Here is a 14,665-nt window from a genome sequence, read left to right as displayed (position 1 = left end):
AGCTTCCATTTTTAAGCTACTAGTAAACTGAAGTATTCCATAGCTTTCATAACTGTGTTACATTTTATACAGTAAATTCTTCACACAGCAAAGATTAATACTGCTTATCTTTCCCATTGTATGGATTGGCATAACTCTAGTCTGCATAGTACACACAGTATAAAATCTTGCTCCAACATATAAAAATCCTTCAGAATTGGCATTCATATATTTATGCACATAGTAGTACTCAAGACTAAATTTAATTTTTAGAAGAATAAGGCTTCAGACTTAATTTTTAAGTTGCTCAAAGAGTTATCAAGAAAGATCTTCTAGGACAGAGACCTAGATGGGAGAGAAACACCTCCATTTAAAAGAAAACAGGAAGAAAAAAATGCTCTTGCTTACCACTGGAAGCTGGAGGAAGCTCTCCAATTACTGTTTTAAGGCCAATACTCGAAATATCTCGAAGTTGTTCTTTATCAGAAAGCATATTAGTGCAGAGGGTATCTACAATGGTCTCTACTTGGTATTCTTTTACTTTACTCACTAAAGGGCCAAGACTGTAATACAAAGAAGAAAAATTCTTGTAAAATCCAAATAAACACAAAAACAGAAAAATACATAAGGAGAAACATTAATTATTGCTTAGCAACTGTCAATATCATATTTATGCCATATACCTGTATCTAAATAATATATAAATAAGGATAGAAAAGAAATTCTTGGTGCTGGCGCTGTGGGGCAGTGGGTTAACAGCTGCATCCTGCAGCACCGGCACCCCATATGGGCGCTGGTTTGAGTCCTGGCTGCTCCACTTCCAATCCAGCTCTCTGTTTTGGCCTGGGAAAGCAATGGAAGATGCCTCAATTCCTTCGGCCCCTGCACCCACATGGGAGACCCAGAAGAAGCTCCTGGCTCCTGGCTTCAGAACAGCTCAGCTCTGGCTGTTGCGGTCATTTGGGAAGTGAACCTCTTTCTCTCTGGCTCTACCTCTCTCTGTAATTCTTTCAAATAAATAAAATAAATCTTTAAAAAAAAAAAGGAATTCTTGATAAACTCCTTATAATTGGTTTTCAATTACCTTCCATTGATTTCCATCACAGTAAAACCAAGCCCCTATCCTTAATGCCTTTTTTAAAAACTTAGTATATACTAAGTAAAGATTTCAACAGTTTGCACCCACACAGACACATAAAGTATAAAGTACTGTTTGAAGACTAGTTTTACTATTAATTTGCATAGTACAACACATTAAGGACAGAGCCTTAATGCCTCTGATGTAGAGTTTATCAGGCCCCGTCTTCCTCCCTTAGCTTGCAGTTCCTCTGTCTCCAGGTTTGATGATTACCAGTCAACTCCCTACTAGACTAACTCACTAAATTAACAGAGGGTTATATGGGTCAGGCCAGCTCCATGAAATCTCAGATCACATAATTGTGATCACTTGTAATGTAAATATCCTAACATCAGAATCCATTTTGAGACACTTCACAGGAACCTTAGGAACTGATTAAACAAGGCAATAATCTACCCATAAACTACACACAGATTGGAGCCCACTCTGCCATGAAAGCATTTTCAGAACATGCTAGTCTCATGGACATGAGCACTGTGGACTAACCAGAGAGACCTGCACACAAGATGATCACACTGCTCACCTCCAACTTTAATCTGTAAGATTCAACGCCCTTAACCCTTCGACATGTTTGGAAACTGAACAACAGCTGCATGACCGCTTGCTTTGTGCACTGCAAAATCAACTACTTTCTTCCATCACCACTGTGATTAGTAGTCTGCACGTTAGGCGAGCAGATTCAGTTTATGGACCCACAGTATCATGAAATTGAAGAGACTTTCATTCCTCACTCTTTAGCCTTCTAAACTACATAACTTTCGGGGCCAGCGCCGTGGCTCACTTGGTTAATCCTCCGCCTGCGGCGCCGGCATCCTATATGAGAGCTGGGTTCTAGTCCCAGTTGCTCCTCTTCCAGTCCAGCTCTCTGCTGTGGCCTAGGAAGGCTGTGGAGGATGGCCCTGCACCCGCGTGGGAGACCAGGAAGAAGCACCTGGCTCCTGGCTTCGGATCTGGAAGATCTTTCACTAATAAAAAATACCTAGAGAGTCAGTATATCCCTACACACACACACACACACACACAAACTACATAACTTTTTAATAATAAAAAGGCTACTGAGGAATCTAGTAACAGGAAGGTTTACCTACAATGGAAGTTCCATCCAATATGTATCACTTTGCCAATTTGGACCCCTTATTGCTACCACCAAACTCCACCTTATTAAGCCAAAAGAATTTCTAATGTCCTCCTTATTTATGTAACAAAATCCTTTTAAGTTCTTTTCCAAATTTTAAAAGAAGAGAGTAGGGGTGGAGTTGTGTTAAATAGGGTAAAGCTGCCACTTGGAATATCACATCCCATATCAGAGCACTGGTTCAAGTCCCATTTCTTCCACTTCTAATATAGCTTCCTGCTAATGCACTGGGAGCCATCAGATGATGGCCTAAGATTTTGGGTTCCTACCACCCACATTAGGGATCTGGATTGGATTAGGTACTCCTGGCATTGGCCTGGCCCAACCCTGGTTATTGCAGGCAGCCGAGGAGTGAATCAGTGGATGAAAGATCTCTGTCTCTGTTGCTCTGCCTTTCAAATAAAAAACAATACATAAGAATTTTTAAAATAAATAAATAGGGGACAGGTGTCACAGTGCAGTAGGTTAAGCTGACACTTGATGCCAGCATCCTATACTGGAATGCTGGTTCAAGTCCACTTCCAACCCAGCTCCCTGATAATGCATCTGGGAAGCAATAGATGATGGCTTAAGTATTTGAGTTCGTGTCACCCACATGATAGATCTGGATGGAGTTCTTGGCTCCTGGCCTCAGCTTGGCCCAGCCCTGGTTGTTGTGACCATCTGGGGAGTGAACCAGAGGATGGAAGATATCTTTTCTTTCCTGTCTTTCTGTCACTTTGCCTTTCAAATAAATACATAAACCTCCGATAAATAAATAAAAGCACAATACCACTGTGCTTCCAAAGCATCTTTTTACCAGTATTTTAAGATGTTACAGGTTTACATAACATTCTCTGGTTGAACCACTCCTTGAAGATGGAGAAAAGTCCTTCCTACATCCTTCCCTTTCAGTTTAGTGCATAGCAGCTTAGTTAGTATGTGAATAACAAAGAAGGTATAGAACCTATCTTGGAAACCTACCATCTGGTTGGTAAGGAACTTCCATGGACTGTTTATGAAATATGGAAAACCTTTAGCATTCAGGCAACAGATTTAAATGTGATATGGTGAAACTGGAAGCCAATGCATTTTCAACCATAAGTGACATGATAAAAATAGCTTAATTTGATAAATGTTCAGATCAATGTCTCACACACAGATGCTCAATAAGTAACAGCTATTTGACTAAGTAATGCAACTTGGGTGATTAAAAGAAAAACAAACTGAAAAGTTATTTGGAGATATCCAAAAATAGCCTATTCAAGAGAAACTATATGAAACCATGAAAAATGGAAATAAAGATTCCAAAAATTAATTTGAAGAGTTCTAGCTTCCAGAAAAGACAGAATAGCTTTGCTGAGCTAATGTTCCTACAGACAGAACTCTAAAATAGAGAAAATGGGGGCCAGCATTGTGGCACAGCAGGTTAAGCTGCTGCTTGTGCTGCTAGCATCCCATATGAGCACTGGTTTGAGTCCCAGCTACTTCACTTCATATCTAGCTTCCTGTTAATGCAGCTGAGAAAGGAAGACTCAGATGAAGTTCTAGGCTCCCAGCTTCAGCCTGGCCCAGAAGTAGCTACTGCAGCCGTGTGTGTGTGTGTGTGTGTGTGTGTTGTGTGTGTTGTGTCTGATCTTTTTTTTTTCTCTCTCTCTCCCCCTTTCAAATAAATGTCTCTAAAGCCATCTTTTATAAAACTAATTAGAAAATAATGGATCAAAAAACAGATGGAGGAGCTGGTGTGGTGGGTTAAACTGCCACCTGCAATGTCAGCATCACATATGGGCAAAGGTTTAAGTCCCGGCTGCTCCACTTTCGATCCAGCTCCCTGCTAATGTGCCTGGAAAAGCGCAGAAGATGACCTAAGTGGCTGGGCCCCTCCACCCATGTGGGAGACCCGGAAAAAGCTCCTGGCTCCTGACTTTGGCCTGGCCCAGCCACAGCCACTGTGGCCATTTGGGGAGTGAAGTAGCAGACGAAAGACCTCTCTCTGTTTTTTGAGCAAATAATTTATATATATATATATATATGTATATGTATATATATAAAGATGAGGGGAAAAGTCTAGCTAGAATTCCATATCCAATGAAATTACCATTCAAAAGTGAAGACCAATTAAACAATTTCAGATAAGCAAAATTTGAGAGGATGTATCATCATCAGACCTATACTACAATAACTGTCAAGGGAAGTTCTTTAAAGGAAAATAAACCAGATGCTAGCTTGGATTAACACAAAGAAATAAAGAATATCAGAAATGATAGATGTGTAGATACATAAAAAGCTACATTTAAAGGACATTTTCCCCCTCAAAACTATAAATAATGCTGTATTATGGAAACACATATACACACATATGTATGAATACAAGCTGCAATAGCACAAATGACAGAAGTAAGGTTAACAGAACCATATTATTGGCCAAGTTTTATATAATCTATATCAAGCAGTACAACATTAACACTCAACAGATTATATGATAAATTTCAGGTATAAATTACAATCCCAAGACTCTAAGGAGATACATCTAAAAACTCAACAGAGGGACAAAAATGAAAACTGTAAAAACGGTGATTCCCACTTTTTTAATCTAGGAGTCCCTTTTTATTTTAACTAACATATTTGAGAGAGAGAAAAAAACATGCTCCCACATGCTGGTTCACTCCCTAAATGCACACAATCTCTGGGGACTGGGCCAGGGTCAAAGCTAGGAACTCAATTCAGGTCTCTCAACTGGGAGACAGGAACCCAATTACTTGAGCCATCACCACTAGCCTCCCAGGATCTATATTAACTGAAAGCTTAAGTCAGGAGACTGAGGCAGGTATGGAACCCAGGCACTCTCCTACTAGACAAGGGTAACTTAACTGGTAGCCCAAATGTTCACCCTCTAGGTCAAGCTTATAATGTTTAAAAAAAAAATTAAGACTCCAAAGAAATTTTCTTTATGTGGATATATCTGCAAATGTTAACTATATTAAAATTAAAAGTAAAATCCAATACATGTTATAATAAATTAGCCTCCACCTTTGATGCCGGCATCCCATATGGGTGCCAGTTCATGTCCCAGCTGCTCCTCTTCTAATCCAGCTCTCAGCTATGGTCTGGAAAATCAATAGAAGATGGCCCTAGTGCTTGGGCCCCTGTTACCATGTGGGAGACCCAGAAGAAACTCCTGGCTTCAGACCGGCCCAGCTCCAGTCACTGCAGCCATTTGGAGAGTGAACCAATGGATGGAAGACCTTTCTCTCTGTCTCTCCCTCTCTCTCTGTAACCCTACCTCTCAAATAAATAAAATGTTTAAAAGAAAAAAAAAAGGAAAAATAGAATAGCCCTGTTTTATGTTTTTGCAAATTTCTTTTATGCTTAGGATTAAAAGAGAACAATTGGATTTTCCTATCTACTTTTTGCATTCAAACTGTTGTGATATATCATGTGTCCTCAGAAAAATTAGACTGTCTTACAAAAAAACGGCTGGGTTTGTGGCACAGTGGATAAAACTGCCTCCTATAATGCAAGCATTCCACATGGGCACAGATTTCAGTCTACTCCACTTCCAATCCAGCTCTCTGCTAATGCCCAAGAAAGCAGCGCAGGATGGCTCAAATCCTTGGGCCCTTACACCCATGTGGAAGACTTGGCAGAAGCTCCTGGCTCCTAGCTTCAGTCTGGCCCACCTCTGGCCGAGGCAACCATTTGGGGAGTGAACTAGTGGATGAAGATCTCTCTCTCATCTGCCTCTCTCTCTCTCTCTAACAGTGCCTTTTCAAATAAATATTTAAAAAAAGTCAAAAAGGAAAGTAATATCTTAATATTATGCATATAATTTTGACCCTATTAAGTTCATGGGATGATGTTTGAGGGGACCCCACTAATGATACTTTGAGAACTGCTGCTATAAAATATCTGATTAACTCTCCCAAAAAGGCAGGGGAAAGAAAACAACAACAAAAACATGAAACAAATAGAAAACAAGAAATAAAATGGCACATCTCAATCCAATCTTATCAATATTGTAATAGATGTCAATAAATTAAACACTCCTGTCAAATAGTATAAATTATAAAATTAAATAGAAAAAAACCAAGCCTTAATTACCCAGAGACATTATTGTAATATAATAGAAAATATGCAGGGTTACATATAATCTTTATAAACCTGGAGATGATTATATTAATAGAGAACATTTCTTTTTTTTTTAAAGATTTATTTATTTACTTGAAAGTCAGAGTTACACAGAGAGAGAGGAGAGGCAGAGAGAGGGAGGGAGGGAGGGAGAAAGAGAGGTCTTCCATCCGATGGTTCACTCCCCAACTGGCCGCAAGGGCCGGAGCTGCGCCAATCCGAAGCCACGAGCTAGGAGCTTCCTCCGGGTCTCCCATGTGGGTGCAGGGGCCCAAGGACTTGGGGCATCTTCTACTGCTTTCCCAGGCCATGGCAGAGAGCTGGATAGGAAGAGGAGCAGCCAGGTCTCAAACCAGCACCCATATGGGATGTTGGCACTTCAGGCCAGGGCGTTAACCTGCTGCGCCACAGCATCAGCCCCGAACATTTATTTCTAAATAAGGTGTTATTACCAGGGACAAACATCAGGAAGACATAATAATTATAAACATGTAAACATCCAGCCATTGATAGTTCTTTCATTCAGCCAAACTCCAAGTCTTCTCAACTTAGGCCTTGATTTTGGCCCCATCCCCTCTATTATCCTTGATGTCTCCTCTTAAATAACTTTTCCATCCCCTCCCCCACATTCTTCTTGTTGGTTATAAATCTCCAGTTGCCCTTGTATTCAGAATTGACCCTATTCTCCTTCCTACTACAACAGTTTGACACCTATCACAACAGTCTTGAATAAAGTCTTCCTTACTGTTCAAACAAATGCCGGATAATTTTAACTTTAATATCATACAGCTTTAAAATGCATGAAGGAAGGACAGTGCTGTGGCACAGTGGGTAAAGCCAATCCCATATGGGTGCCCAGTCAAGTCCTGGCTGCTTCTTTTTCAATCCAGCTCTCTGCTAGGGCCTGGGAAAGCAGTAGAAATGCTTGGGACCCTGTACCCACATGGGAGACCTGGAAGAAGCTTCTGGCTCCTGGCTTCGGATCAGCTCATCTGTGGCCACTGCAGACATTTAGGGAGGGAGGCACCAGATGGAAGACCTTTTTCTCTGTCTCTCCCCCTCTCTTGTCTCTAACTCTGCTTCTCAAATAAATAAATCTTTTTTAAAAAAAAAAGCATGAAGGAAAAATTAAAATGACTACAGTGAAAAGAAAAGCCAAGAGTCTTAGCTGGATATTTAAAAACCCTTCTCAGCAGTCAATAGATAAGCCAAACAAAGTATCTATCTATAAAACACTTCATCCAACAATTGCAGAATACACTTTCTTTCCAAGAAAATATGGAACAATCTCCACATGATAAACCATAAAACAAATCTCAATATATGTTTTAATAAAAAAAACTGTCCCCAAAAAGACTATAGTCCCCTGACCAGTAGAATTAAATTAGAAACCAATAAAAATAAGCATCTAGATAACCTCCAAATACTTGGAAACTGCTTTTGAATAATCCATGGAGAAAAAGGAATGACAATGGAGATTAAAAATATTTCAAACTAAATGATAATGAAAATATAAAAATTTGTAGTATATAATAAATGTTTAAATCAAAAAGGAAGAAAGTGGGACAGGTTTGCCACAGCAAGTCAAGCTGCTGCTTGAGATGTCTGCATCCCATTTTAGAATTCCTGGGATTGAGGCCCATTTCCACTTTCAATGCAGCTTCCTGCTAACATGCCTGGGAAGCAGCAGCTGATACCCCAAGTTCTTGGGTTCCTGCCCCCAGCTGGATGGAGTTCCTGGCTTTTGGCTCAGGCCTGGTGCAGCCTCAGCTGTTGCAGACATTTGGGAAATGAACCAGAGGATGGAAGATTCCTCTCATCTCTCCCTCTTTGTGTCACTCTGCCTTTCAAATACGTAAATACATAAAACAAACTTAAAGGGGGAGGGGAGTCAGTAAAGAGAAAGCAGTAATAAACAATACAGAAAGTTAACAAACCCTAAAGTCAGTTCTTTAATAAAATAGTAAAGTTGATAAATTCCCACCTAAATTAACAGAGGAAGGAAAAAAAAGAATATAAATTATCACCATCAGGATTGAAAAAGGCAGTTATTCACTTACGTATGATTGTTTACATAGAAAACCCTGAGGACTCAACATAGAACACTATTAACTAATAAGCATGAGATACTATGGTTCATGGTTAAACGACTCAGTATTGTTAACATATGGAGTCTTCTCAAATATTTCCACAGCTTTAACACAATTCCAACTAAAATTGGAGCGAGCTTACTTGTAAACTTAAAAATTGACAAACTGATTCTAAAATTTACATAGAAATACAAAGAACCTAAAAGAAACATAAATACTCTTAAGGAAAGAATGAAGCTCGAGAACTTAACACAGACCCACACTTATAATTCTCAACTAGATTTTTACTGTGCAAGAGACATTTGGAAATGTCTGTACACTAAGCATTTTTGTTTGTCACAACTGAAGGAGGTGGGAATGCTACTGGCATATAGTAGTAAATGTCAGGAATGCTGCTAAACATTCTTTAATACACAGCACAGCTCCTCACAACAGATTTACCTGGCCCCAAAAGTCAGTAGTGCCACAGATGAAAAACCCTGAGCTACACAGTGTTATATAGGAATAGACAAATAGATCAATGAAACAGAAAGGTATCTAGAAACAGACACATACTTTTATAGTCAAACGATTTTTTTTTTTTTTTTACAAAAACGCTAGGGTAATTCAGTAGGGAAAGGAAAATCCTTTTAATGAATGATGCTGTAACAACTGCATATTCATGTGGAGAAAAAAAAAAATGAAGTCTATTTCTATCTCACACCCTTCCTAAAATTCTAGATCATGGAATGAAAAGTAAAAGCTTAAACTATAAGGCTCGGGGGCTGGCGATGTGGCGTAATGGGTTAAGCTGCCGCCTACAGTTGCGGCACCCATCGGGCCCTGATTTGAGGAATTTCATGATTTCTAGGTATAAATATCATTTTGTCTTTAATTTACTTGAAATTTCCTTACTTGTGTTTTTGATAGCCCAGGGCATCTTATCAGATAGAAGTAAAATGCTGTTGGGCTGGCATTGTGGCACAGCAAGTTAACCTAGCACCTGCAATGCCAGCATCCCATATGGGTGCTGGTTTGAGTCCTAGCTGCTCCACTTTCAATCCAGCTCCCTGCTAATGCATCTGGGAAAGCGGTGGAGAATGGCCCAAATACTTGGTACCCTGCACCCATGTGAGAGACCCAGATTTTACTCTTGGCTTCTGGCTCTGGCTGGCCTAGCCCTGGCCATTGTGGCCATTTAGGGAGTGAACCAGTAGATGGAAGACTTCTCTATCTTTGCCTTTGCTTTTCCATCTCCCTATCTGTAACTAAGCCTTTTAAATAAATGAATAAATCTTAAAATAAAATAAAAAAAAAAACCCTATAAGGCTTACTAGGAGAAAAATTTGTAATCTAAGGTAAGAAGATTTCTTGAGGGCGGTGCTGTGGCACAATGAGTTAAGCCATCATTGACAGTGCCAGCAATCCATATGAGCGCCTGTTTGAGTCCTGGCTACTCCACTTCAGATCCAGCTCCCTACATGTGTGCCTGGAAAAGCAGTGGAAGATGGCCCAAGTACGTAGGCCCCTGTACCCATGTGGGAAACCCAGAAGAAGCTTGTGGTTCCTGGCTTTGGCCTGACCCAGTGCTGGAAGTTGCGGCCTTTTGGGGAGCGAACCAGCAGACAGAAGACTCTGTCTCTCAATCTATTTAACTCTGACTTTCAAACAAATCAATAAATCTAAAAACAAAAAAGAAAAAAGGATTTCTTAGGACACAGAAACAATAACCATGAAAGAAAAATTTTAATTAACTTATAAATTAAGCCAAACTAAGCTAAATTTAAAACCAAAATTAAAAATTTAATCTCATCATATTGAGAAAACATATTTACAAAGCGTGTATGTGTCAAAGGACCAATACATCCAGAATATATGAAGAACTTTTACAACTTGATAATAAAAAGACAAACTCTATCTAAAAAAAATTGGAAAAGTCACAAAAATAAACAGCCAATACACATATAAAAGGGCCCTTATGTAAGTAGGTATAATGAAATATAAATTAAAATTAAACCTACAGGAATGGCTAAAATGAAAGGCCGACAGAACCAAGTGTTTGATGAGAATGTGGAGAACAGTAATTTTCATGTGAAATAGTACATATACTTCAGAAAATCATTTGTCAGTTTCTTAAAAAGTTAAATGGATCACAATACTTTCACTCTTCAATATATCAGTAAGAAATAAAGATATATGAGTTAGGGAGAAAACAGTGGAACTCCAGGCAAATTAGAAGTATACTGTGGCCGGCGCCGCGGCTCACTAGGCTAATCCTCCGCCTCGCGGCACCGGCACACCGGGTTCTAGTCCCGGTCGGGGCGCCAGATTCTGTCCCGGTTGCCCCTCTTCCAGGCCAGCTCTCTGCTGTGGCCAGGGAGTGCAGTGGAGGATGGCCCAGGTGCTTGGGCCCTGCACCCCATGGGAGACCAGGAAAAGCACCTGGCTCCTGGCTCCTGCCATCGGATCAGTGCGGTGTGCCGGCCGCAGTGCGCCGGCCGCGGCGGCCATTGGAGGGTGAACCAACAGAAAAGGAAGACCTTTCTCTCTGTCTCTCTCTCTCACTATCCACTCTGCCTGTCAAAAAAAAAAAAAAAAAAAAAAAAAAAGAGGTATACTATGGGCCTATGTGGAGGGTGTGGACAAGCACAACTCAGGACCCCAACAGCCGAGAGCCTCAGCACCAGCTTTGGAGAGTGAGGTGAGACGAGACAGCAACAGCCCAAGCCACTGGCGAGAAAACTACGGGAAGAGCCTGGCCTGAGTCTACTTGGAACCCTGTGGGGGACAGTAAACCTGCCAACCTAGAGGAGAAAAAAAAAGGGGGGGCATGGTTCTCTCTCCCCAACCACTTCGCAATCCTGTAACTAGTCGAGAGGGAGTGGGCATCATTTTGGACATACAAAACAGCTGTGCCAGCTCGTTCATGCGCCCAGCAACCAGCTATGAGAAGACCCCTGAGTCTGGCTGGGAGAACTGACAGGGGGCTGGGGGCTTATGACTGTGGGGGCCTTGTGTGCTGGGACAGTGAAAACCCTGTGGCTGCATGTGAGAGTGCAGGGTGTGGCTGGGATTTCGGGCAGTCACTGTGGGCAGCTCCACACACTCTGGGCTCCCTGTCTCCCTGGTGAGAGTCATTGCTGCAGGATCCATGCTCACACTGAGGACTGCACAGACCCTTTGTGTGGTTCTTGTGCAGTGTGAACAAATATCATACCCACTGGTGTTAGCAACCAGGCACTGGTCTCCTTGGAGGAGAGGAGGTGAGCAAGAGACTATACCAATAGAGCAGATTAAAACTCTGATAAAAAAAAAATTATCACACCCAATTTGGGTGTCACCTTGGACACTTCCCTCACCCTAGAGTTCTGAAGAGAGTTCCCTTGCCACACACACAGCTTAAGCCTCAGGGTATTCACTGAAAGAGCACAAATTCCACTAATCCACAGAGGCATAGTTGAAAGAAATAAGACTAAGGAAGACAATATGATGCCTCCAAAGGAACACAACACTTCAATACTAGATGTGAAAATGAAGAGATTGAAGAAATGCCAGAAATGGAATTCAAAAACTTTATTGTAGGATGGCTTAGAAGTAATCAGAAGTAAATCCACAAATTAAAGAAATCCAACATTGCCTGTCAAAAAAAAAAAAAAAAGAAAAAGAAATCCAACATGACATGAATGAAAAATTTTCCTATGACATTGAGATTTTAAAGAGAAATCAAAATGAAATATTGGAAATGAAAATTTTAAAAGATCAAATTAAAAATGCAGTGGAAAGCCTTAACAACAGACTCAGTAAGGCAGAAGAAAGAGTATCTACGTTAGAAGACAAGTATCTGGAAATTTTAGACCAAGAAAAGGAAGAAATTAGAAAACTAATAAACAGATCTATGGGATACTATTAAACAACCCAACATACAGGTATTAGGAGATCCTGAAGGCATGGAAAGAGAATGAATGGATTAAAAACCTTTTTAGTAAAATAATTACAGAAAAGTTCCCCAATTTGGAGAAAGAAAGGGACATCCAAGCATAGTAAGCACACAGAACTCCAAATAGACATGACCAGAAAAGATCTTCACTATGATACGTTGTAATCACTCTCCACAGGAAAACATAAAGATTTTAAAATGTGCATGAGAGAAATGCCAGACTATTTTCACAGGATCTCCAATTAGACTCTCAGGTAACATCTTATCAGAAACCCTAAAGGCTAGGAGAGAATGGTGAGATACATTCCAAGAGAGTTACCTTGCCACACACAGCTTGCGCTTCAGGGTATTCACTGAAAGAACAGACATTCCACTAACCCACAGAGGCACAGTCCAAAGATAAAAGCCATCACAGGGGAAAAAAACCAGTAAGTATCTCTACAAATACCTAAAAATTAACATAGGAATTCAAGAAACAAGACTAAGGAAGACAACATGATGCCTCCAAAGGAGAAAAAAAACTGTCAAACTTGAATACTGTACCTTGGAAAGTTCTCATTTATGAAAGAAGAGGAAATAAAGACCTTCCGTAACAAACAGAATTCAAAGAATTGGTCACCACTCATCCAGCCTTACAAAAAATGCTTAAGAATGTGCTACACACAGAAACATGCTCATCACTACGAAAGAAAATGAAGGCAGAAAATCTCCCAGTAAAAGTACAAAGGAAATCCAAAGTAAACAATAGGAATATTTATGGGAAAATGGCAGGGCAAAGTCATTACTTATCAATAGTCACCTTGAATGTAAATGGCCTCAACTCTCCAGGTAAAAAACACAGACTGGCTGAATGGATTAAAAACCAAGACCCATCTATTTGCTGCCTATAAGAAACACATCACACCTGCAAAGATACACAGACTGAAAGTGAAACAATGGAGAAAGATATTCCTTACTAACAGAAACCATAAAAACGCTAGTGCAGCCATCCTAATACCAGACAAAATAGACTTTAACACAAAAACTGCTAAGAGACAGAGAAAGGGGACCAGCGCTGTGGCACAGTGGGTAAAGCCACCTTCTGCAATGCCGCTGTCCCATTTGGGTGCTGGTTCAAATCCTGGCTGCCCCACTTCCAATCCAGCTCTCTGCTATGGCCCGGGAAAGCAGTGGAAGATGGCCCAAGTCCTTGGTTCCCTGCATCTGCTTGGGAGACCTGGAGGAAGCTCCTGGCTTCGTATCAGCGTAGCTCCGGCTATTGTGGCCAATTGGGGAGGAACCAGCAGATGGAGACCTCTCTCTCTCTCTCTGCCTCTCCTTCTCTGTGTAACTCTGCCTTTTAAATAAATAAATAAATCTTAAAAACAAAAAAAATAGACAGAGAAGGGCACTGTGCAATGATTAAGGGATCAATTCAACAGGAAGATCTCACTATAATAAACGTATATGCACCTATTTACAGGGCACCTGGATTTTCTTTTTTTTTTTTTTGAAAGATTTATTGCAGTAGCAGAGCTGGATCAAAAGGGAAGCAGGTGGGACTCGAACCGGCGCACACATGGGATGCTGGCACAACAGGTGGCTATGCCACAGCACCAGACCCGCACCTGGCTATTTAAAAGAAATGTTAATGGATCTAAAGGGAGACACAGACTCCCTTGTAATAGTAACAGGGGACTTCAATACCCCACTTTTAGCAATGGACAGATCAACCAGACAATTAGCAAGTGAACAACAGTTAATTGACACTATAAACCAATGGACCTAACTTATAGCTACAGAACTTTCCATCCTACAGTTGCAGAAAATACATTCTTCTCACCAGTGCATGGAACTCTGAAGGACAGACCACAGGCTAGGCCATAAAGCAAGTCTCAGCAAATTTAAAAAAAAAATTCGAAATCATACCATGCATCTTCTCTGACCACAATGGAATGAAGCTCAACAACTGAAGAATCTCTAGAACATATGCAAACACATGGAGATTGAACAATATGCTCCTGAATGAACAGTGGGTTATGGAAGAAATCAAGAGAGAAATCAAAAAACTGTTCAGGAACAGTTTTTTTCCCCATAATATTTGTTGAACTCTTTTTACTTGGTATAGAGTTAATTTTCTGTGTATAAAATTTATTGAAAATAAAATCTTAGTAAAAAATAAGAATGGGAACAGGAGAGGGAGGAGAAGGATGGAGTACAGATGGGAGAACAGGTATGACGGGAAGAATCATTATGTTCCTAAAGTTGTACTTATGAAATGCATGAAGTATATTTTAAAGTTTTCCTCTCCTATGTTTTGA

At 40.4% G+C, this 14,665-nt stretch overlaps 1 protein-coding gene across 1 annotated transcript in view; it reads right to left on the bottom strand.

Moving 5' to 3' along the window:
• CAND1 (cullin associated and neddylation dissociated 1) overlaps window positions 1-14,665 on the bottom strand; it is a 70,007-nt gene that overhangs the window by 40,642 nt on the left and 14,700 nt on the right. Inside the window, exon 3 of the mRNA XM_051846406.2 lies at window positions 388-542. Coding sequence (XP_051702366.1) covers window positions 388-542 — 155 coding nt within the window. The remainder of the gene's footprint in view (window positions 1-387; window positions 543-14,665) is intronic.

Source organism: Oryctolagus cuniculus, chromosome 11, assembly GCF_964237555.1.
Source record: "Oryctolagus cuniculus chromosome 11, mOryCun1.1, whole genome shotgun sequence".
Lineage (NCBI taxonomy): Eukaryota > Metazoa > Chordata > Mammalia > Lagomorpha > Leporidae > Oryctolagus > Oryctolagus cuniculus.
The sequence above is the reverse complement of the archived record's forward strand: the minus strand, read 5'-3'. Positions and strand labels throughout refer to the sequence as shown.